This window comes from Ochotona curzoniae, unplaced genomic scaffold (genome assembly GCF_017591425.1).
Source record: "Ochotona curzoniae isolate NIBS_2020 unplaced genomic scaffold, NIBS_Ocur_1.0 contig_4501, whole genome shotgun sequence".
Lineage (NCBI taxonomy): Eukaryota > Metazoa > Chordata > Mammalia > Lagomorpha > Ochotonidae > Ochotona > Ochotona curzoniae.
Window position 1 is genome coordinate 1,295,322 of NW_024466307.1, and position 21,545 is coordinate 1,316,866.

The following is a 21,545-nucleotide window of genomic DNA, read 5'->3' on the forward strand; positions in this document are numbered from 1 at the left end:
GTGGTCGAACCATGGTGGGTGTGTAAGTGGAGATGCCAGCAGACTCGTGCCCCCTCTTGCCCTGTGCCTCCTGGATCCCACCAGTGAGAACATCCTTCCAGCAGCGGTGCATGCCATCCCAGCCTGGGATTCTCCAGAGCCGTGGGCCAGAATCAACCCTATAGAGTTAGCTCCTCTCAGGCATTTCATGGCACTGATAAACTGACAGACTAACTGCGGTGCCTTCTGGACTGGTCAGATGAAGGGAGGTGACGCAGGGCGTGTGTGGGAGGGGGCCAGGACCGGGGCCTTCGTCAGCCACATCCCCGTCTGCGTCTCCCGAGAACTCCGGGCTAAGGAGGGTGAGCCTGCCTGTCTTACATCCGTAGCTGAAACCATCAGATATGGCTGTGTCCTCCAGGACACACAGGCTTATGTCACCTCCAAAAACACAGCACGGGATGCATCACTTGGGCAACAGGACAAAGACTTACTTTTAAAACGGTTTATCTATTTACTTGAAAGGCAGAGCAACGGAAGAGAAACAGAGAGGTAGAGATAGATAGTAGATGGATCAATGCATTTTGTATCTGCTGGCTGCAGGGCGGGGCTGGGCCAGGCCAGGCCAGGAGCCAGGAACTTCTCTCACATGGAGGCAGGAACCCAGCTGCGACCTTGGGCAATCGGATTTCTCAGGTTCATCAGTGGGACGCTGCTTTGGGAGAGGAGCCTCATATGGGAAGTGAGTGGCTTATCCCACATCTCCACGATGCTGGCCCCAGTAAATCCTAATTTAAGATGCTAGAACAAACTCCAGAGACTCTGTGTCACAGTCTCTAAACAGTCCTCAGGTTGATTTTCTTTCCTGACTTCCTCCTGTGTCACCTGTCAGGCTCACCTCCCATTCTCCCACAGGGCAGGAAGGCAGGCTCACCTCCCTCTCCGCACGGCACTACGTGCTCAAAGTCACCCATTCTTTCATTCATTTCTTGTAGAGTATAGGTGACCTGTCTTTGCATTTCTCAATAAAATAGATAAAAATAATTTTTAAAACCCCACAAAACACCCTTCATGCAGTCATGGCAATCAACAAACAAGTTATAATCACTTTGCCAACCACTGTGGGTAGCGTAGGAATCACAAAACACAACAAAAGTAATACATGAAACCCTGATCTGTTCTTCAGTTTCAGAACAGTATCCACCATAAGAAATAAAATTCAAGTGAGGCACACACATACATGTCTGCCTGTTTTAGTCAAGAGGGACAGAGACAGCGCGAGAGCAAGCTCCCACCTGCTGGTTCAACTCCACAAAGGGCCTGTGACAGCGAAGGCTGAGCCAGGCCGAAGCCAGAAACTGGGCCTGCAGTCCGGGTCTTTCATGCTCCCACGTGTGCATGAGCCACCAGCCGCAGAGCTGGCATGCGACTGGAACTTAACACCTGCTTTTGGGACGGGGTGTCCAGAGCAATTTATGATCCATTCATGGATTTCACTTTAAGACCTGAAGCTTGAAAAACAGTAGGATAAGGGAAAGCAGCCCGCAGAGGCAACCACAGGCAGCCAGACAGGGAGCCACGAGGAGTGAAGCAGAGGCTGAGGCAAGGCTCTGACGGATGGGCCATGCGCTGTGTTCCTCCTGCAGTCCACGAGATAGCAAGAGTTTGTGGACAAGGGAAAGAGTGGTTGGTACTAACATTTATAATGGGGAGAGCTGTTCAAAGCGCTCTCTGTAAAGAACAGATGATAAGGCCCAAAGGAGTGCTGACATGCATGCATTCTTCCTTCATCCGTCCACACACCCATCTACTCACCCACCTCTGCATTTATCCAGCCACCTTCACATCTACCCAGCTGACTTGCCATTGCTATGGCAAACGGAGTTGCAATATGGAAAGCAGTTCCTGCCTTCTAGGTAATGTGGTGAAGTATGGGAGTTACACAAGGCAATAGCGTCCCGTGACCTACAGCAGGGAGGAGAGCAGGGTGGTCTTCCTGTAGGAATAGGCAGAGGAGGGGAGGCTGGATGGACTGAGATAGCTAAGACGACTGTGACGCTAGGGAACCATTAGATGGATGTTCAGGAAACAGATCTGCTTCCCTTTAATACAAAGACACATCAATTCCAAGGCAGTTGCAGTTTTTAAGAACACCATCTCTATACTACTGACACACAGCTAGTTATCAGTTGAGCATAACTGAGTCTTTATTCAGGACAAATTAAATGACCTTGATTTTCTCTTCATCAATACCATTTGCGTTTTTATCTTGAGCCGGGAATCTGTTGCTTGGGCAGGGAAACTGGGTGACTCCCTTCCTGTTCTCTGCAGGCCTCTCTGCTGCCTGTTAGTTTCTTTCTTGCTGCCCAACAAAGAGCTAAAATGTAGCGGATGAAAAGAGTCTGTTTCATCACACAGCTGTGTAGGTCAGAGGGCCAGTTCTGGGTTCTTTGGGCTAAAATAAAGATGCAAGGTCACCTGCTGGTGCCCATGGGGGAGACCTGGTGTCCTTGTCACGCAGGTCACCAGCAGAATCTAGTCCCAGAGGCCAAGGGCGGCTGCCTCCAGCTGTCTGTGGGCAGCTGTCAGCAAAGGTCCTCCCCAGCTTCGGGGCTCCACACGCTCACCAACCCCTGTGTGTGTACCTTGCCTCCCTGACATGTGTGGCTGCACCACACTGCGTTAGATTGTTCAGGGCAACCTCCTCTCTTCACACCCTCAGTGTCAATTACATCTGCCCAAGTCCTTCGGCAGCGTTCAGTAACATTGCCAGGCTCCAGGTGAGCAGGCACGGGCATCTCTGGGGGGCTGTTGTCCGGCCATCGTGCAGCGGTTTCATGGGCCCCTTTAGCAAGGTGCAACCCCCAGCGGACCAGGGCCACGTGCCTGCTGGGTCGCTGCAGACCCAGCTGTGAATGGGAGAAGTTAGGATTCACTTCTCATCCATCAGTCAGCCCAGAGCCCTGGCGCTGCTGAAGTGCGCTCCTCAGCTGGCGTTTTCTCAGCATTTCCAGCTACACATTGGCTTCCCTAACAAACATGGAAACCAGGCTGGGGCTTTTGCCCAACGGATCCACAAATCAGTCTGAGTGAAGCCGCGGTGAGAAGTGCATGGGGCCTGTTCTGAGGGGGTTAGGAAGTGGAGGGCCATGTCATAGGTGGATGGGATGTCACAGCTGTTACAGGGGGTCCAGGATGTCCCTCAGTCACCTGCTGGGCCCTGAGACTCTGCTTGAGGGCAGGCTGCCCCCTTATGTTTGGCTTACTGCAGGTGCTCAGCAGAGAGGTGCCTCTTGAGGGACCAGCACAAAAACTGTGGTCCTAGGGCCTGGCGTGGTAGCCTAGTGGCTAAAGTCCTCACCTTGAATGCGCTAGGATCTCATATACGCGTCGGTTCTAATCCCAGCAGTCCCACTTCCCATCCAGCTCCCTGCTTGTGGCCTGGGAAGGCAGTTGAGGACGGCCCAAAGCCTTGGGACCCTGCAGCCACATGGGAGACCTGGAAGAGTCTCTTAGCTTCTGGCTTCAGATCAGCTGTGCTCTGGCTGTTGTGGCCACTTGGGGAGTGAATTAATGGACAGAAGATCTTCCTCTCTGTCTCTCCTCCTCTCTGTATATCTGGCTTTCCAATAAAAACAAAAACAAAAAACCACAAAAAACCAACAACTGTGGCCCTAGAGATACTGTGATATGACCCGGGGCACACAGCTGGCCGGATGGCTCATTCTTTATTAAAATCAAGATGGCAACTCCCGGGCGATGAGCGCCTGCAGCAAGGAGGCCCAGCTGCACGCTGCCTTGCCCAGCACGTGGCCCTTCCTCCTCTCACACATGAAAGTACTGCTCATCAAGCCATCTGCCGACATGTGAGTCGAGAACCAGGGATTCTCTGCCCAGGTTCTCCCTTCCCTCCTAATGAGGCCAATTACCCAAGGGCCTAGGCTCTTCACAGTGAGGAGAAGGCTGCAGCTCCACCTGCCAGAGCTGGCGATTGGCAGGGCTCACCCACGGCCGTGTGTCTGACTGCCTGGCCCAGCAGAGCCCAGCCCGCCCTGGGCAGTTGTTGGGCAGAATGAATGAGGCACACCCCAACTGTGCATCCTTGGGATCCCCTGGTCTCTTGCCCCCAGGTACACAGAGGAAGAGCCACTTGCACAGGGTGCACTGCGGAGAGAGGCCTTAGATGGCCTTTGGCCAGTCCACATCTTGCTGAGAAACTGAGTGAGTGAGAAAAACATGCAATATAAAAGTGTATTTAGCAGAATACTATTTTTTTTTTCTCACAGTGCCAAAAACGTACCCCGTGTTTGCATGGCGGTGTGTGCAATGGGTTAAGTGAATGTTGATAATCAGTATCATGAGGGAAAGTTGCAGACAAGTGCTTTCCCTTCTGCCCCAACCCTCCCACCTCGGGTGCGGACCCTTAGCTGCAAACCGGCAGAGCGGGGACATTCCATCGCGACATTCCATCCTGGGCTGCTCTTTATGGCCTGGGAGTATGGCAGATGCATTGCCAAGGGCTGCTGAGGCTTCGTGTGCCCTGCAGGGCAGGTGGCAGGAGGGGGGGTGCAGGTCACCCTGGTAAGGGGTCAAAGGCAAGGTCGACTTCCCCTTGCCCCTATCAGACCTCCAGGACACTTCTTTGTCCTCCATTCTTAAGCCCTTCGCATGGCACAAGGCCCTAAAAGGCCCGAAGGTGGAATTCCGATTCTCAGGCACAAATCGAGGCAAAAATCAGCAGGTGCACACGTGCATTTGCACTGAAGTCGACAGAAAGGGGGTGCAAAGCGGTGGGAGGGACCAGGGCCTCCCGGTTCCAGTTGGCCTGGAAGTTGGGCAAGGTCGGGCGCAGGCCTCGGGTCGCCACAGCCCGCGGCGCGGGGGAGGGGGTCAGCACCTCAGGTGTGCCCAATTCCAGCCGGCAGGTGAGCCCGGGAGCGTCGGCCCCGTCACGGGCTGCGGGTCTCGGGGGAGCGCACGGCCCGCGCGCGCACTCGGGGTCCGGGGCGCAGCGCGCGTCACCTCCGCTCGCGCGCTCGGGGTCCCTTCCCTGCTCCGTACTCGGTCTCCGCGAAAGCCCGGAGCGCGGGCTCCCGGCCGGGGAAGGGACGAGGCGGGCGCCGGGCATGCTCAGTGCGCGGCGGCGGGGCGGCCCGGCGCGCGGCGACGTGAGCGCGCAGGGGGGCGGCGGCCTCGCCTCGTCTCTCGCTGCGTCGGGCCCGGGAGGGTGACGCGGGGCGCCGCGGACGAGATGTCGGATTTCGACAGTAACCCGTTTGCGGACCCGGATCTCAACAACCCCTTCAAGGTGAGCCCCGTGGCCTGTCCTCGCGCACCGCGCCGCGGGGGCGTCTGGAGACGAAACCCTCGACTCCTTGGCGCCGCGAGCGCGCCCTCAGGCAGCCCGGGCCCGGGGCCGCGGCGCCCCGTTTGGCCGCGGCCACGGTGATAGAGGGGGGTGGTCGCACTCGGCCCCCGCGTCCCCGGGGTCGGGGTTCGGGGCGGAGCCTCGTCCGCGCCGCCCCTCCCCGCCGAGGGTCGCGCCTCGCGGGGGCCCCCAGCGCGCGCCTGCAGGTGGAGGGGAACCCGGCGCGCCTCTCGGGAGTCGGGGACGGCGAGAGCCCGTGGCCGGCGCGGGCTGGGCCAAGGCCGGGGTCCGGCCCCGAGGTGGGCCGGGCGGGCGCCCGTGGGGCTCGGTTGTCATGGGGACCGACGACGGCGCCCGGTTGCGTGGGGGAGGGTGATGCGCAGGTGTGGAGGGGCGAGAGGTGAAGACACCCAGGACGCTGTGATAAAATAAAATGAAAATAATAAAGGATTGTTGTGCTTTTATGTTTTGGACCTGTGCTGCGCGCACACGCCACGAGCGGCGCTGCCAGGTGCCCGCTGCGGGTCAGGCCGAGGTGGAGGGTCAGGGTTAGGAAAAACCCCACACCTATGTCAAAAACTATAGTGCACGTGGACACCTGCCCGCGCCCAGCCGGGGCACGCTGGGTCCTCCTCCGAGCTCCCGGGGCGTCCCCGGCTTGCCCGGGCTGCGCGCGGGTCCGTTTCCCACGCGAGCTGCCTGCGTCCACGGCGGCCTCCAGGAGGCTCGGCCAGGCGGCAGGCGGACGGCGTTCCTGACCTGCACGCCGTGGACGCGGTGTCTCTGCTGCTGGTTTTCGTTTCTCGTGGCCGTGTGCCATAGGAAGCTTCATTTGGACCCACACAGAATGAGACAGTAGCCACTGTGTGGTCACGCGGGAGCCTGTCCCTGCCCTTCTGCCTTTAGACTCCTCAAGAGGGAAAGTAGCCATCCGGATCCGCGGGGCCCTAAGTGTGCTGGTCGCCACTGGCTGAAGTGTAGAATGGGCTCTATCTGCACTCCGTTGCACCTAATGTGACTGAGACAGTTGGTCCCAGTTAACCTGTAACTGATGCAGTTGGAGAATTGGGGAAAGGAAAGTTCTTGTTTCAGTTGTTGGACTCACTTCCCTGTTGCGGGAAATTGCATTATTCTGAAATCCCAGATGTTCTTTGCTAGGGACTCACTGATGTTTCTGGATGGCAGAGTAATAGCTGGATGGATAATGGCTGACCAGAGGGTTGCTTACATCTGTGGGCCAGCTCCCTGGATGTCTGCGGTGACCCCAGGTACAGGAGCTCCTCCAGAGACTCAAGTGCAGGCAGCACCAGCATCCATCCTCCCCCGGATGGGGAGTGGGACAGGGGGACGCGAATCTGTCCAGTGGCTGGATGGGGGGTGGGACAGGTGGGGCTCCATCGCTCCAGTGGCTGGATGGGGGGTGGGACAGGCGGGACTCGATCTGTTGCTAGAACAGGGGATTCCAGTGTCCCCAGTGATTTGCCCAAATCGTAGGTGTTTGAAGAGACATTGTGTAAGTTGCCATGTGGTGTGATTTGAAGGTAACTGTTTCCTGGTGCTCACTGCTGCCGTGTGCTCCTCATCTGGCAGGTGGGCTGTTTTCTTTTTGTTGTCTCCCTTCTGGGGCTTGTGTGGCTGGTTGTCTCCTGGATGGCCCGAGTCCTCTGTGGTAACATATGATGCTCCCATGGTGCTTTCCTCATCTGATATTCATAGGGTTGCTGTAGTAACTCCAAGCCAAGAGTCATTTTAGCTCCAGTCACGGACTGCTGACAGCCGGGCTCCACTGAGAAGCGCACCCTGGGTGCTTTGTCTTTGAGCATCAGTACTGATGCTACCTGGTGCGAGTGTGTCACCTCCCATGTCCACTGCTTGCATCGGGCACAGTCATGAGGTGCACCGGGCTGCACACAGCTCTGCAGTGTTTTAGTGTTAGAGGTCCCTGATGACCTTTGCAGCTACGCTCTGTGCATACGTAACTGCCATCTGCTTTGTGTGGCTAGCAGTGTGTCAGGTCTGTCCACACCAGCATCACCTCCTACGTGTGTCTGTTGTTGACCAAGACGCCATTCTGTGGGGCATGACCACCTGCTCACTGCTCTCCGTGGCATAACGTTTATACACCTTCTTCATTTTTAGTACATGGACACAGTTGGAGGACAGCGGTTGCTCACACGTCTGCAGGGGTGGGTCACTGCGGCCTGTAAGACGTGATCTTCTAGGGCTTGGTGATGGCTGTGGCACTCGATGTGTCTGACTGGTCATCTCTGTCCTTCTTGCCAGTTAGAGCCCTTACCTGTGTCTCAGGTTCTTTTATCTTCTGTGGCTTCTTTCTGTGTAGCAGTGACTTTTGAAACAGTGTTTCTAATATTCTCTGCTTAAATCTTAAAAGTTTTTACACCCATCTTGTGTAACCTTATGTTCATCTTTCTTTTCAAATGTGTTGTTTTAAAGTTGAAAATACTGCTCTGGTCTTCACATATATTGTAATTCATAACTGGTAACCATCCTAGTTTTCTTTATAATCTTGTTAGATTTCTGTTACTTTGTTGTTCTTTAATGTTTCCTTCACTTTTTGTATTAGGAACATTTTTGCAAGTATCTTCATTTGAGCGTGGTTATTTAACTGCCATGGCTTACTTGATGTTGGTGGCTGTGGCAAAATTATTTGCTGGGCTCCCATTCCTTTTTTATTTTTTTATTTTTAGCTTGTGCTTTATTCCAGTGGCTGTGCGAGCTTACTGAATGGTTGTATGAAATTTTTTGTTGTGTGTCAGAAAACATTGAGAAACTGCTACTCCGTAGGAGTGCGGAAGTTTCTAGCATGTTTGAGTTGTTAAATGAGTTGTTAAAGTTGGAGAGTAAACCATGTTTCCCTCACAGTCATTAATTTCTGTCTGACCCTCATTTTCTTCATTCAGCAGATATTGAAGAGACTTCTGTCTTTGTGATATGAGTCTAAGATGCAGGCAGGTAGGCAGTCACTCTTGGAAGGCAAAGTAACAGGGTAGTTAGTAACCGGTGGCGGGAGGCAGTGCCGCCTCAGAGCGTGTGGCTGCGTGCTAGAATGAGTGAGTTTGTTCATAGGAGGGAGAAATTTAAAACGGGTCAGAACACGTTGATGCCTCCTGATCCACTTCTGCATATTGATATGATAATTGAATTAGGAAATTAGAAGCGACATTTCAGTTAATGTAGGTTTTAAATGTGAGTAGAATCATAATTGCAGAGCTGGGAAGGGGACATCTGGCATTGCCTTTAGTCAGGTCTCGTGGACAGCTGTGCCCAGAGGTTGGCCAGCTCGTTGTCTGACCTCCCGGGCAGGTCTTGGAGGGCTGGTGTCAGAGTTGGTCTCTTGAGCACTCGGGTGTCACTGGTGGCGGTGTTTGCGCTGTGTCCTTGCAGTTTTGTCGCCAGGATTCTTGTTTAGCCTTCAGATCTTAGCCTTGGGACTCTTGTGGGGAGGAGTGGTTTGAAAGTGTTGGCTCAAGAGTTAAGAAAGGCCCGAACACTGGAGAGCGTGAGTTTGGATGGGGCAGACCAGACCAGGCAGGGCTACAACACCTGTGGGTCTCATGTGAGCTAGATTGGGGAAGGGCCAGATTGGGCTGAATGTTCCGACTGGTGCAAGCAAAAATTAGAGTGGGCGAGGGTTGCCACGTCATCAGATGGCAGAGGCTGGCACTGGGGCCAATTCTGCTAAGTTAAATGCCAGAACCACCTGGAGAGTGCACAGTCCAGAAGTTGAAGTGGCCTAGTAGGGAGATAGTGGGCGCCTCCCTTGTGGGTAACCACTACCACTGAAGCGCAGGAAAACCAGGACAGGGGCAGAGGTGGCTAGACAGAAGGGCACCTGCCAGTATGTGTGTGGGCTGGATACTAGGTTGGTTGGGTTGAACTAGGCTTCAATGCCCATTGACAAGTACCAGAACTAAATAGGATGTGGGACAGACTGAACAAGCCTGCGGTACAAACTGGCATGCATGTGAGCCAGGGTAGGGAGCAGGTCTGGTGGAGGTTTTGGGGAGTCGCCCCAACTAGGCTGCAGCTCCCACTGGTTTGCCTAAAACAAACTGCAGGTTAGCCTAGAATCTGAATGGGGTGGGTGGGAGTTTGAAACGTCGCTTCTTGGCTGGAGGGGCTGCGTGCTCTTGATGGGGACCCTTGGGTGGGAACTCCCCTCCGCCTTCGACATGAAGCAGTGGGACAGGTCCAAGACAACCTTGGTGGACACGAGTGGTTGGGCAGGTGGCAGGTGCTGCTGGTGGCAGGTGCTGCTGGTGGCGGGTCTGGAGCCTCAGCGGGCACAGGCTCTCATCCCCTACTTGGTGATCTTGGATTGGGACCTGATTCTGCTACCTGGAAGTGACACGCTCATCCATTATGTCTGTGCTTTTGGCTCCACCTGCAAGAGATGTGCCCTGTTTACAGCTGAGTACCATCCTCTATCTGGGAGCCTGGGAGCAAGTACATTTCCTAATGTCTGTTCTTTTTAACCCGGGTGGTCCAAGTGTGTTAACAGTCCATATTCATCTTTTCAGGGTTTGCAGTGCCCACAGGGCAGCCATTCGATGCAAGCCTCACTCCATGTTCAAGCCCCACCCTGCCCCAAATTCCAGCTTTCTCATGTGAGCAGGTGATGGCTCAGGTAACTAGGTCCCTGCTATCCATGTAGGACATCTGGCTTGAGTCCGAGCTCCTGGCTTTGGCCTGGCCCGCCCTGACTGCTGATGACTTTGGGGAGTGTACTCATGCACAGATTTCCTGTCTCTGAAGGTAAATAAGTAAATAATGAACACACCAAGTTCATTTTGAGGTGATTTTCTGGACTTTGAGTGGGGTGTCAGTACGGCGAGTCAGTGCTCAATCTATGTGGAGAATCTGTGTGGCTGCACGTCAGGTGAGGCCAGTGGGTGCTCAGGGACACTGCTGTGCCACAGGAAAATGAGTTGATGGAAGTCTTGTAACTTGCTCATTTCATACTGCTGGAAAGGCAGAATGATGGGGAACATGCCACGTCCTTCCAACCCCAGGTTTATTTCCCAGGTGCCCCCATTGGGCAGAAGCCAGGGACTCAGAACTCCAGGGGGTCTCCCCCAGCGCTTGAGCGGTCACCTGCTGTCCCCCAGGACTCATTTTCAGGCGGTTGGGTTAGAGAGGGCTTGGGCGGACAGACACTGTGATGCAGGGCACTTGTCACAAGTGGCTGCTTGCCACCGCAGCCTGTCGCTTTTATCAGAAGTCATGCTTGAGATAATGAGCACTGAAAAAAGTTTGAATGTAAACTTTCTTGGTGATACTAACAACAAAAACTGTCTTACAGAGTACAGTTAGTGTTACCCCTATGGAACGCAGTTGTGAGCCACCAGTGAGAGATAGTTGCTGGAAAACCTAATGAGATGAATTGAACTAGACCACGTATATAGTCTGTCGCATGGCAGACGTCAGGTGTTCTAAGTTGCCAGTATACGTTCGAAGAGCAATTTGAACACAATAGGATGCACCCAGAGGAGGCAGGTGGTGTGGGCGTGGCTGTAGAAGCAGGTCGTGGGCGGGTGTGAAGTTGAAATTGCGTAATGGGGTTTGTCTGTAAAAGGCCGAGGTGCGTTAGAGCTGCAGTCAGGTAGCTGGAGAGTTCTTAGTTGGTCAGGTGAAGACAGTTTTTGTTAGTTGCTTGTAATGCTTCTTGGCCAAGTTTGTTTGAAGGTAGACTGTCCCAAGTGAAGTTTTTTGGGGATCTGTTTCAAACGCAGTTAGATCCTGCGTTCCCGGTAAGGTGCTCACCTGCATTTGAAGGGTTTCAGCTTGGGTGCCATGGAGATTTTTGTCCCTGAAGTTTTTATTTATTTATTTAAAAAAAATTCTTACCTAGAAACTGTGTGATTGCTGCTTTACTGTGTGAATTGTTGTGTCTGATCTCATTCCGTCAGGGGGCTGGCATGCTCCAAGCCTCAGCTTTAGCTGGGCAGTCAGCCCCATGTGGGCGGCGGTGTCAGCTGTCTGACCTGACTCGGAGGAGTCTTGGGCTGCCGGTCATCTCGCTGGGGCACCTGAGGGTTGGTGCTGGAATTTCTGTGCCTTGTGGGAGCTGCCCTGTTTGGCCATGCCTCACAGGATCCCAGTCTCAGAAGCCGGGCATAAACACCCACCCTTCCCCGGCAGATGATGTGGCCGGAGTGAGGCTGTGTCTTTCAACCAGGAGTGCCAGTCAAGAAATACAGAGTAGCATTTTCTCACCCAAATCATGATGGAATTAAATCTGCGTTTAGACTTAATTTCTGGAATTACAGTGGAGTAATGCAAATAAATCGACAGATTCTCAATCCAGAGGGCAGTCCCCCAGCTCTGAGTAGGTCCTGGCTCTAGAAGGCATCTTGGAGGTTGCTCGGCGCTGGCCTTGAGGGGCGCTCCTTTGTGGGCCCCCAGCAGTCTGTGTGCTGTGCTCCTGCCTTTCCGGGTGCAGACCACTCCTGGGGTCCCCGCTCCATTCCCCGTGCTGGGAGCAGCCCCGTGTTCCCCTTCTCGGTGGCTGTGGGGGCAGCGTTTGTCCATTAGTTGCTGAGCTCATAAACACGTGGTGATCTCTGATTTTTGATGCTTGTGAGTAATGCTGCCGTAAACATTTATGTACTCGTTTCTGTTTGAACACCTGTTTTAAAGTCTCTTGAGTGTTTTCCTAGTCAGAATTGCTGGGTCAGATGGTGACTGTGTGTTTAATGATGTAAGGAGCTGTCACACCCTTTCCCAAAACACTGCCTTATTACATATTGTCTGTTATATGTATGCAGTAGTTATACCGGGTCTCTGAGGGTGCAGCTTCCTCCACACTCTTGCCTTGTCGCTGTTGCTGCTTGTTGATGTGGCTCTCCTAGCATCCTGTGCTTTGGAATTGCACACCCTCACAGCCGATCACATGGAGGACCTTTCACATGCTGTGGGCCGTTGGTGTATCTTTGGAAGATGCATATTCAGATCATTTGTCTAATTGATTAGTTTGGGTATATGAGAACAGTCTCCTGTCTTGGTTCTCTGGGCTGAAGCCAGGAGTGCAGGCCAGGTCTCCTAAGCGGGTGGCAGGACCCGCGTTACTTGCATCACCGTTCTGCACCCCTCCCTCACCCCGGGGTCGGCAGTGGCAAGGAGGCAGTCGTGGCCAGAGGCTGGCGTGGTGGCTACTGTTTGCTCAACCTTTGGCAGCTTCTCTGTAGGTACTGATGCTTAAGGCTGGTTTGGTTATTCCTTTGGTTTCGTATATGGTGTAGCCTGCCTAACTTTTGGCCTCTGAAGCAGTCATGAATGTTAGTGAATTGCTTTCAGGTAAATGGCATTTTGAGAAAATGGATATTAACATATTGCCTAGACTTACCCAGAGGTATGATAGATGTTACATTGGCTTTCAGCATTTGAATCGACATGTCTGTATCGGCCCACTTGGGGCTGACAGGCTCTCGTGGGCTGTACCTATGACAGGCAGGTGTTTCTCTGTGCTTTGTCTGGTGTCTGGGGTTAGCGGAGGAAGCAAAACCTTTCCCTTTGTGTCAGTGGAGACGGTGAGAGGGCGGGCTGGGCAGCAGGGAGCTTAGCAGCCGCCTTCAGGTCGGGGTCCTCGGGCAGGTCTGACTGCTCACCCCCTCAGTGAGCCAGGCCACAGGAAGCACTTCAGGGTCCATGCTCCCACATCAGGTGGAAAAGGGCACGCTCTTTCAATATTTGTTCATACATCTTGCACTTTTAATGGTAAGTGCTCTGGCATGTCATGGTTTCTTTTTTTTTTTTTTAATTATCCATTTTTTTTTTTAAGATTTATTTAGTTTTTATTGGAAAGTTGTAACAAGTAAAAAACTCAACTGTGCTGGCAGAGAACCACTGTGCATGACAAACTCCTTTTCTGTTAAAAAACTGACTTGGCAGTTTGCTGTGTTGGAGCGATGGTTTGTGGGGGGCTCTGCTCTTCTCCCACCCTGGGACGCCAGCTCCGCCAGCTCTGCCATTGCTTGTTCTTTACTGTTGGCCGGTTGGATAAACACTTGACCAGGTATCTTCCTGTTCTTTGTTCTTTTTTGGTCTCTAGACTTTTGATACGAGACTAGCTCTGGTAGTCACTCAGTTTCTCAGATTTGAGGACTTTGGGTTGTGTAAGTTATGAACGCTTAAGTATTCTGTAGCACTAATTGCAGATTCCAACCTCATCTCATGCTCCCCACTCTTTCTTAATGAGCATTTTTCTTTATTTAATAAGGGCAGTGAGATGGCTGATCTTTATATATTTTTAAAAGATTTATCTATTTTTATTTGAGAGAGAGAGAGAGATAATTTCCATCCACTGGTTCACTCTCCAAATGGCCACAGTGACTGGAGCTGGGTTTATCTGAAGCCGAGAACTTCTTCCAGGTCTCTCACATGGGTGCAGGGACCCAAGCACTTGGGCCATCCTCGGGAGCTTTCTCAGGCATGTTAGCAGGAACTGGATCAGAAATGGAGCAGCCAGGACTTTAGACAGTGCCCTTATGGGCTACTGGCACCACAGCTGGAGGCTTCGCCTACTGTGCCATAGCCCTGGTCCCCTGGTCTTTTAGCTCTTGAAGGTATATGGATTTATAACCGTTTTTCACCCTGTCTCCCAAGCTGTGTTACAGCTAATGTCTTTTTTCCCGTGAACAACTTTGAGATGGCGTTCACGTGCCCCACAGCCCCTCGTCTAAAGGGTACAGCTGTTATTAATGAGGCTGTTTGCATTGTTGTGCACATCTGTGTAACTGAAGTCTTAGAGCTTCTCAGCTGGCCTGGGAGATAGCTCAGGGCTGTGTGTCTACTGCCCTGCACACAACGAGGCGAATGCTGAAGAAGGGGAAACGTGCGGTTCAGTGAAGCGAGATGAGCAGCAGTTACGGATGGTCGAGTCTCAGGTCAGCATGTGCGCTGGGGACAGTTAAGAATCTGCTGGGGATCAAGATTGTAGGACCAGTAGATGTTCATGCTGATTCAAAGTCTTACAGCAGATTTTATTTAGACATACTGTGACAATAAACCTTTTCTTTTTAAAGGTATATTTGTTTGAAAGGCAGAGTTACACACAGAGAGGGAGAGAGAGTTCGCTGTCTGTTGGCTCACTCCCAGGTGGCTGCAGTGGCCAGGGTGGGCTGAGCTGGAGCCACCTCTCCCAAGGTCAGCAGGGCCCGACCTTGGGCCATGTTCTGTAGCTCTCCCTGGCACATTAGCAGGTGACTGGACTGGAACTGGAGTCAAAGGAGCACTTCAGTGTGGAATGCTGGTAATGCCAAGGGGAAGCTAAACTGCTGTGCTACAGCACAGGCCCAGAAAAATATTTTTATTGAGAAGGCAGATATAAAAAGGAGAGACAGAGAGGAAGATCTGTCTGCTGGTTCGCTCCCCAAATGACTGCAGTGGCCAGAGCTGATCTGAAGACAGGAACCAAAGCTTCTTCCAGATCTCCCAAGGTTTGGACCGTCCTATACTGCTTTCCCAGGTCACAAGCAGAGAGCTGGATGGGAAGTGGGGAAGCTGGGGCACAAATCAGCACCCATATGGGATCCTGGCACATGCAAGGAGAGGACTTCAGCCATTAGGCTACTGCACCAGTTTCCCCAGGACACTATTTGACAGAGTCTCAGTGGGATCTGAAAGGCAGAGACTGTTGGTTCTGTGTGTGGTCACTGTAAGGCCTGTATATTGGCACTGCCGCCGGTGAGGAGTCCTTGAGCAGGAAGGAAAGTCGGGCATCATGGACCTGTGCACCTGGGAGCCCACAGGTTCCTGCCTCAGATTCCCACTCGCTCCCCCACTTCAGGCTATCTTCCACAGTCGGTGGAAGCCGTTTTCAAAAGGAAGCAATGTCGCTTTAACAGGTTTAAGTTGAGCTGCACAAATGAAGACTGAAGACTGGTGGAGTTGATCTCTTCTGTTTTACCCTCGGGCTGAGGTGGCTGCAGGAGGCCCTGCAGGAGGTGGTGAAGGCCACGGGCACACTGCCCTCCTCCCCAGTTGGCATGGCCACTGTGTGCTCACCGGGGCAGCGTTGGCAGCCCTGGCACTTGCTGTTCACCCTGAGCCCCAGCGCGCTGCTGTCTGCTTCGTTTCCTCCTTCCCTTAAGACTCGGCTTTTTGTTCATCTCTTTCCACCATGGCTGGCGTCGGCTCTGCTGCTGCTGCGATTTGCCAGGTTTGGAAGTTCATCTGCTTTCTCCCCGGAGTGGGGACCTGCATGGCTCCCCGGATGTGTTGTCTTTCATACAGGTGCTGGTTTCTCGTTCTTTCTTACCGCCCAAAGGTTAGGCTGTTTCTGGCTGCTTCCCTTGGAAGGTGGCAGAGGTTTGCGTTCGCGTTGCGCTTGCTTGCTCTACAGCGTGCTGTGTTTTCTTCAGTTCTTGGTTCACGGTAGGCAGAGAGCCTCTCGTCTGACCTTGACTTGGCAGCGTTGCCCGGCAGAGGTGCGGTGTAAGCGCTTTACCTGTGGCAGCGTGTGACCTGTACGGTGTGCTCTTCTCATGAACAGCATGCAGTGCGGGGATCAGTGGGGTGCCTTGCTCAGAGTTTGTAGTGGAGCTGCGATTTGAACATAGGCAGCCAGTTTTCCAAACAGTCAAGACACATGATCTGAGGCGTAGTCTTTCACAGCCAGGGAGGAGAAAATCAAGACTCGAAAATCGAGTTTAGGCGACCTGCCTGGAGTCAAAGGTAGTCATTGCCGAGAACCCGGAGCTTCCGGTTCCTGGACACGTGCCCTTGCTCCTGTGGAACAAGAACCGAAGACACTCAGGTTTTGCATGCTGGTCTTGAAACCCAACCCCGTTGGTCAGCAGATACAGTAAGTGGACATGCAGTGTGTGGGTGTACGCATCTGTCCCCGTGGACTTTCGTGTTACTGGACTGCTGTGCAGCTCAGGGAGCGTACATGGACAGAGAAGCATAAGCAGGGCCTGACTTTGATTGCTATACAAGTTGTTTTTTGAGTTAGGTTCCTCACTTTCAGCTGTCTGTGAGGTTGGAATCTTGTGGGTGGCACTGATTGAGGCTTGTCCCATTTGATGTGTGTGATGCGTGTCACCTGTCCTGGACGGTTTGGTAAAGAAACAGAAATTAAAGACACAAAGCTGATTATACTAGGTGTGTGTTTTTCTTGCTCTCTTTTTTGAAAAAAGAAAAAAAAAACCCGCTTGTTTTCATAATGCACTGGATTTTTTTAATGCAATGAGGTTAAGTAATCCATGAGGTTAAGTAGCTTTGCTAGAAGTTGGTGGGATAGCGTTAGCTTGACGTGAGAGTTCTGCTGAACCCTGAGAAACGAGCTCACTTGTCACTGGAACGTCAGTGCACAGAGGCCTGCTGTGTCCCTGTGGGTCGGTGCAATGAGCATGCTTCAGGAGCGTTCCCGGCTGAGAGGCACCTTCTCCGCACCTCCCAGAGCATCGCAGACAGGGGCAAGTGGGTGTGGGATGCAGCAGTTTGGATTTTAACAAACCCTCCTGTGACTTCATTGTGAGCCCAAGTTCAGGAACCACTGACAAGGAAGGAACAAGTGACGGTCTCATTTGGTTTTTGTTGAAGGTAAAGTGTAACATTTTTTGGCAAAAGTATTGGATAAGTAATCAACTCAACCAATGTATTTCTTGTTGAAAGTGTCCACCGTGTGCGGAGCAGCCGGCCTGTGCAGCCTGCCCAGCGGGGCTGGTGACCGTCCACCGTGTGCGGAGCAGTGGCCTGTGCAGCCTGCCCCGTGGGGCTGGTGACCGTCCACCGTGTGTGGAGCAGCGGCCCGTGCAGCCTGCCCCGTGGGGCTGGTGACCGTCCACCGTGTGCGGAGCAGTGGCCCGTGCAGTATGCCCCATTGGGGCTGGTGACCGTCCACCGTGTGCGGAGCAGTGGCCTGTGCAGCCTGCCCCGTGGGGCTGGTGACCGTCCACCGTGTGCGGAGCAGCCAGCCCGTGGGGCTGGTGACCGTCCACCGTGTGCGGAGCAGCCGGCCCGTGCAGCCTGCCCTGTGGGGCTGGTGACCGTCCACCGTGTGCGGAGCAGCCGGCCCGTGCAGCCTGCCCCGTGGGGCTGGTGACCGTCCACTGTGTGCGGAGCAGCCGGCAGCTGTACCCATCTCACCTGCCTCTTGTTGGTTTTCCTTTGAGAGTTGTGGGTTTACGCTTCTCTCTTGGGGCAGGTGTCCGGCACAGTGCTTAGGATGCCTCTGGGGTGATAGCACCCCACACCACAGTGCCGGGGATGGAATGCTGCGTTGTCCAGTCCAGCTTCCTGGAGGTGATTCAATGTCCCAAGTGTGTGTGTGTCTTGGCAATCCTGTGGGACGCTCGCATTGGTTTTGTGCTAATCCAGCCAGAGCTGTTGAAGGTGCTTGGGAAGTAAACAAGGAGATGGAACATGTCTTGTCTCTCTCTTTCAAATACAAGTAAACAAACAAACCAAGCAGTAGGTGAAGCTGTCACCCTTACGTAGCACTGCGGAGTCTGGTCGTGGCCTTTGTTTACCCTCTGCTGGCTTTGCCGGCTGACCAGTTACGAAGTGAGCACTGAGTAAATAGCTAAGTTGTCTTACAGGATAAGTAATCGTGTTCTCTTTTCAATCTTATTCCAGGATCCATCAGTTACACAGGTGACGAGAAATGTCCCACCAGGACTTGACGAGTATAACCCGTTCTCAGATTCTAGGACGGTAAGATTCCTCATGCTTGAATTACTTTTAAATGTTGAAATAGAAACTTAGTGGGAATTCGATTTCAGTTAAGGTTACACATTTAGTTGATAGGATAAACTTAATGTAAAGCAGGCTGGTCGTTTTCTATTTAGAATTCAATAGTTAGAATTTTTTTAACATGAAGGAATATCAGTAATTGAAAATTACCATAATGATCCTAGTGAAATACTTGAGAATTTTTATGCGTGTGTTTTACCAATCAGCTTGCTGTGACCGTGTGAACTGGGCAGCGTTTCCTGGTGTGCTTGTTGTCTGCATGGTAACGGGGTGGGGCTGTGGGGCGTGCTTCCTTTACATTGGGACGCATGTACATGGTTGTCATGAGTCCCGAGGAGGACCTCCAGAGACACAGAGAGAGTGTCTTTCCTTTGAAATTTAGTCTGCTCTGTAGAATACAGAGGCATGGGAAAAGCACTTATGGAACAGTGACTGGCCACCCCGGACACAGGTGGGGAAATTGGGTCCTGAAGTCTTATGGTTAGGAATTAATTCCCTGTTCTCCGCCTAAGGCTGTTCTGATGCTCTGCTGTCGAGAATTGCCCCCCACATTCCAGTTGCACTGTTTGGTTGATGGCTGCTGAACACATCTCAATCCTGAGTTCCTGTTTTAAGTACTGGCTCGTGAACAGTCCGTCATGCTCTGAAAGACTCAAGTTGTGTTCTTGGCTTTGGATCTGCTCGCTGATTGAGGAGCTCCTCTTCCTGACGTGTCATTTTCCTCAGCTAGTGCCGGCGTGGTGGCATTTTCTGTGGGCACTAGCTTATTTTTTGTGCGCCACTTCTGAACCTGCTAATGGCTTCAGAGAAGCCGTGGAAGATGGCTTGAGTGTTTGATGTCCTACCGCCCAGAAGGGAGACCTGGAAGCAGCTCTCGGTCCCTGCTTCTTCAGTCTGTCCCAGCTCTGAATTTACAGACATTTGAGAAGTGATGCAGTGATGGATGTCTTACTCTGTGTCTCCCTCTTTTTTTAAAAAAGATTTATTTTTATTACAAAGTCAGAAATAAGAGAGAGGCAGAGAGGAAGATCTTCCGTCCAATGGTTCACTCCCCAAGTGACCGCAACCGCTAGAGCTGAGCCAATCCGAAGCCAGGAGCCAGGAGCTCTTCCAGGTCTCCCACACGGGTGCACGCTCCCAAGGCCTCATGCCACCCTCGACTGCTTTCCCAGGCCACAAGCAGGGAGCTGGATGGGAAGCAGAGCCGCCGGGGCTAGAACCGGCAACCATATGGGATCCCGGTACGTGCAAGGCAAGGACTTTAACTACTATGCTATCGTGCCGGGCCCTGTGTCTCCCTCTTTTAGTAGAATTCTGAATTTCATAGGATTCAATCAACCAATATTAAAGAAAAAAATTTAATAAGCCTGGAAAGTAATTGTAGAAATGTATTAGCTGCTCAGTTTTAGGAACTTGTCATTTCTGGGAGTGGAAATGAAAGCTAGACTTTAAAGTCCACAGAAGCAGCAAGGAGGGTGCTGTCCGGTTAGCGGGCTTTGCTGTTAGGAAACACATCCGGTCTCCCGCACTCGTGAGCTTCGGCTGCTCTTCCCTGCAGCGGTGGTGCTTGGCCGGCGAAGCACGCTGTGGCTTTGCCTTGTGGAATTCTGCTAATACTCAGAAAAGGGTGTTTCCGATTTCTACTTTGTTAGTTACAGAAGGTCAGAAGGTGTGGGTCACTCAAGGTTGTTTTGCCCCCGCCCCCATCCCCGCTGTTTCTTGCCAAGGTCCTCTGCGAGTGCAGAGCTCAGCGTGATGAGAAGCCGGTTTGCAATGGAACAGTTTTTCTGTGGCTGCTGAGTGCTGAGGTAGTGTCAGAACCAGGAAGAACATTGTTGTGAGAAAGCAGTAAAAATGCGTGTTTTCCACTGCACTGATACATAAACATTCCTTTGTTTGCTGTACGATACACTTTCAGAAATTTGTTCTTTTGTGTGTGTGTGTGTGTGTGCGTGTGGCTGGATGCTTCCAGAATGCGTTAGACTTGTTTGGGTAATTGATTTAAGTGATTTTCTGGACCTTGGTCCAAATATTGTTTTAGCTGATTGGCAGTATTCACATTTATCTTAGAAAGTACTTTGGAGACGCAGTTTCCAGATTGTTGCGTAAGGCTGTGCTAAGCTACTTGAGGTCGAGAAGCTCTTCCAGTGGGATGACCGTGTAACCTTGCTAAGACGTAGAACACTGCTGCCTTGATTTTCGTTTTGTTGAAACACACATACACGAGCCTGTGCACATCTGGGGATTCTGTCTGCTGGTTCCCTCCCCAGATGCCTGCCTGCAGCAGTCAGAGTGGGCCAGGGAAACGAGCCGGAAATGCCATCGGGGACTCACTTGGGGCGGTCTGTCACCCCGCAGCACCTCGCCAGCAGGCAGGTCAGGCTTTCTGGAGTAGCTGACATGGAGCACCTTGGCAGCAGGCAGGTCAGGCTTTCTGGAGTAGCTGACATGGAGCACCTCCCCAGCAGGCAGGTCAGGCTTTCTGGAGTAGCTGACACTGAAGCCTGCGTGCTCTGGTGCGGGCTGAGGCTGTCCCAAGCTGCCACACACCCACCCAGCTTTTCCTTTTGTTCTCATTAATTTCCTTTTGTAATTTTCAATTTGAAAGGAAACTAAAGGTATTTCAGCAAGGATATGAAATGAAGAATGTTGAGTAATTTTATGATCCACATGTTCATTCACTCAGTATAGTAAATGCAGAGAAAGCAGTTGTCACAGGATACCTCCTGACCAGGGCAGGGACCACAGAGCTACCAAGGTCAGCAGGAGCCTTCAGCTGGTTTGTTGAGCTGTGCATTCCCTGGAGCTTTCCTGAGTAGGGCCAACACGGATGATTCCCTGGCCTTGCTGTCTGTGTTCCGTCCTCCCACCTGCGTGGGGTTTTCTGCCAGAGAGGAAATGTTGGGTACCAGCAGAGTGACGGGATGAGCCCAGGCGGCCCTCTGGCCGTGAGAGGCAGACACAGGTGGTGGTTCTGTAGGAAGAGCTGCCTGTGACAGTCCAGGGTGTGAAGCTGGCTGGGAGGGAGCAGTGCTGAGTTTTATTTATTTCTGAAATTGTTCTTTATTTGAAAGAGCTCATTCCCATTGTGGAAGGATGTACAGTGGGGCTGGGAGAGACAGAGAGAATGAATGAATGGGAATGAATGAATCTTTGCTGGTCCAGCCCCCAGATGGCCGCAGCCAGGGCTGGGCCACGGCTGGATCTCCCGTTGTCTGGGTCTCCCGTGCGATGGCCAGGGGCCTGACACTCGTGCTGCTGTTTTGGAAGTGGAGCATCTGCCACTTGCACTGGAGCTCCTAAGCCATGCTGATGTTGCGTCGGTGACTGGATGCTGCACCACATCTGGCCCCTGATTGCATGACATCTGATTACACCTTTTCAGAGTGAAAGGCGAGGCTGTTCGGCTCCTGTGGTTGTAGGTAGTGGTTACGTGTCTGCAGTCCTGGGAAGGGTCTTCCTGCACTATGAATTCTTGTCC

The 21,545-nt window shown here is 52.5% G+C and overlaps 1 protein-coding gene across 2 annotated transcripts in view; it reads left to right on the forward strand.

Annotated features, from left to right (window-relative positions):
* Window positions 1–5,147: 5,147 nt before the first annotated feature.
* SCAMP1 (secretory carrier membrane protein 1) overlaps window positions 5,148–21,545 on the forward strand; it is a 55,819-nt gene continuing 39,421 nt past the window's right edge. Inside the window, exons 1-2 of one of the 2 annotated variants that reach the window (XM_040985957.1) lie at window positions 5,148–5,287; window positions 17,948–18,025. In XM_040985957.1, the coding sequence (XP_040841891.1) occupies window positions 5,231–5,287; window positions 17,948–18,025 (135 nt within the window). In that variant the 5' untranslated portion in view covers window positions 5,148–5,230. The remainder of the gene's footprint in view (window positions 5,288–17,947; window positions 18,026–21,545) is intronic. The other variant, XM_040985958.1, reaches the window with a different exon arrangement.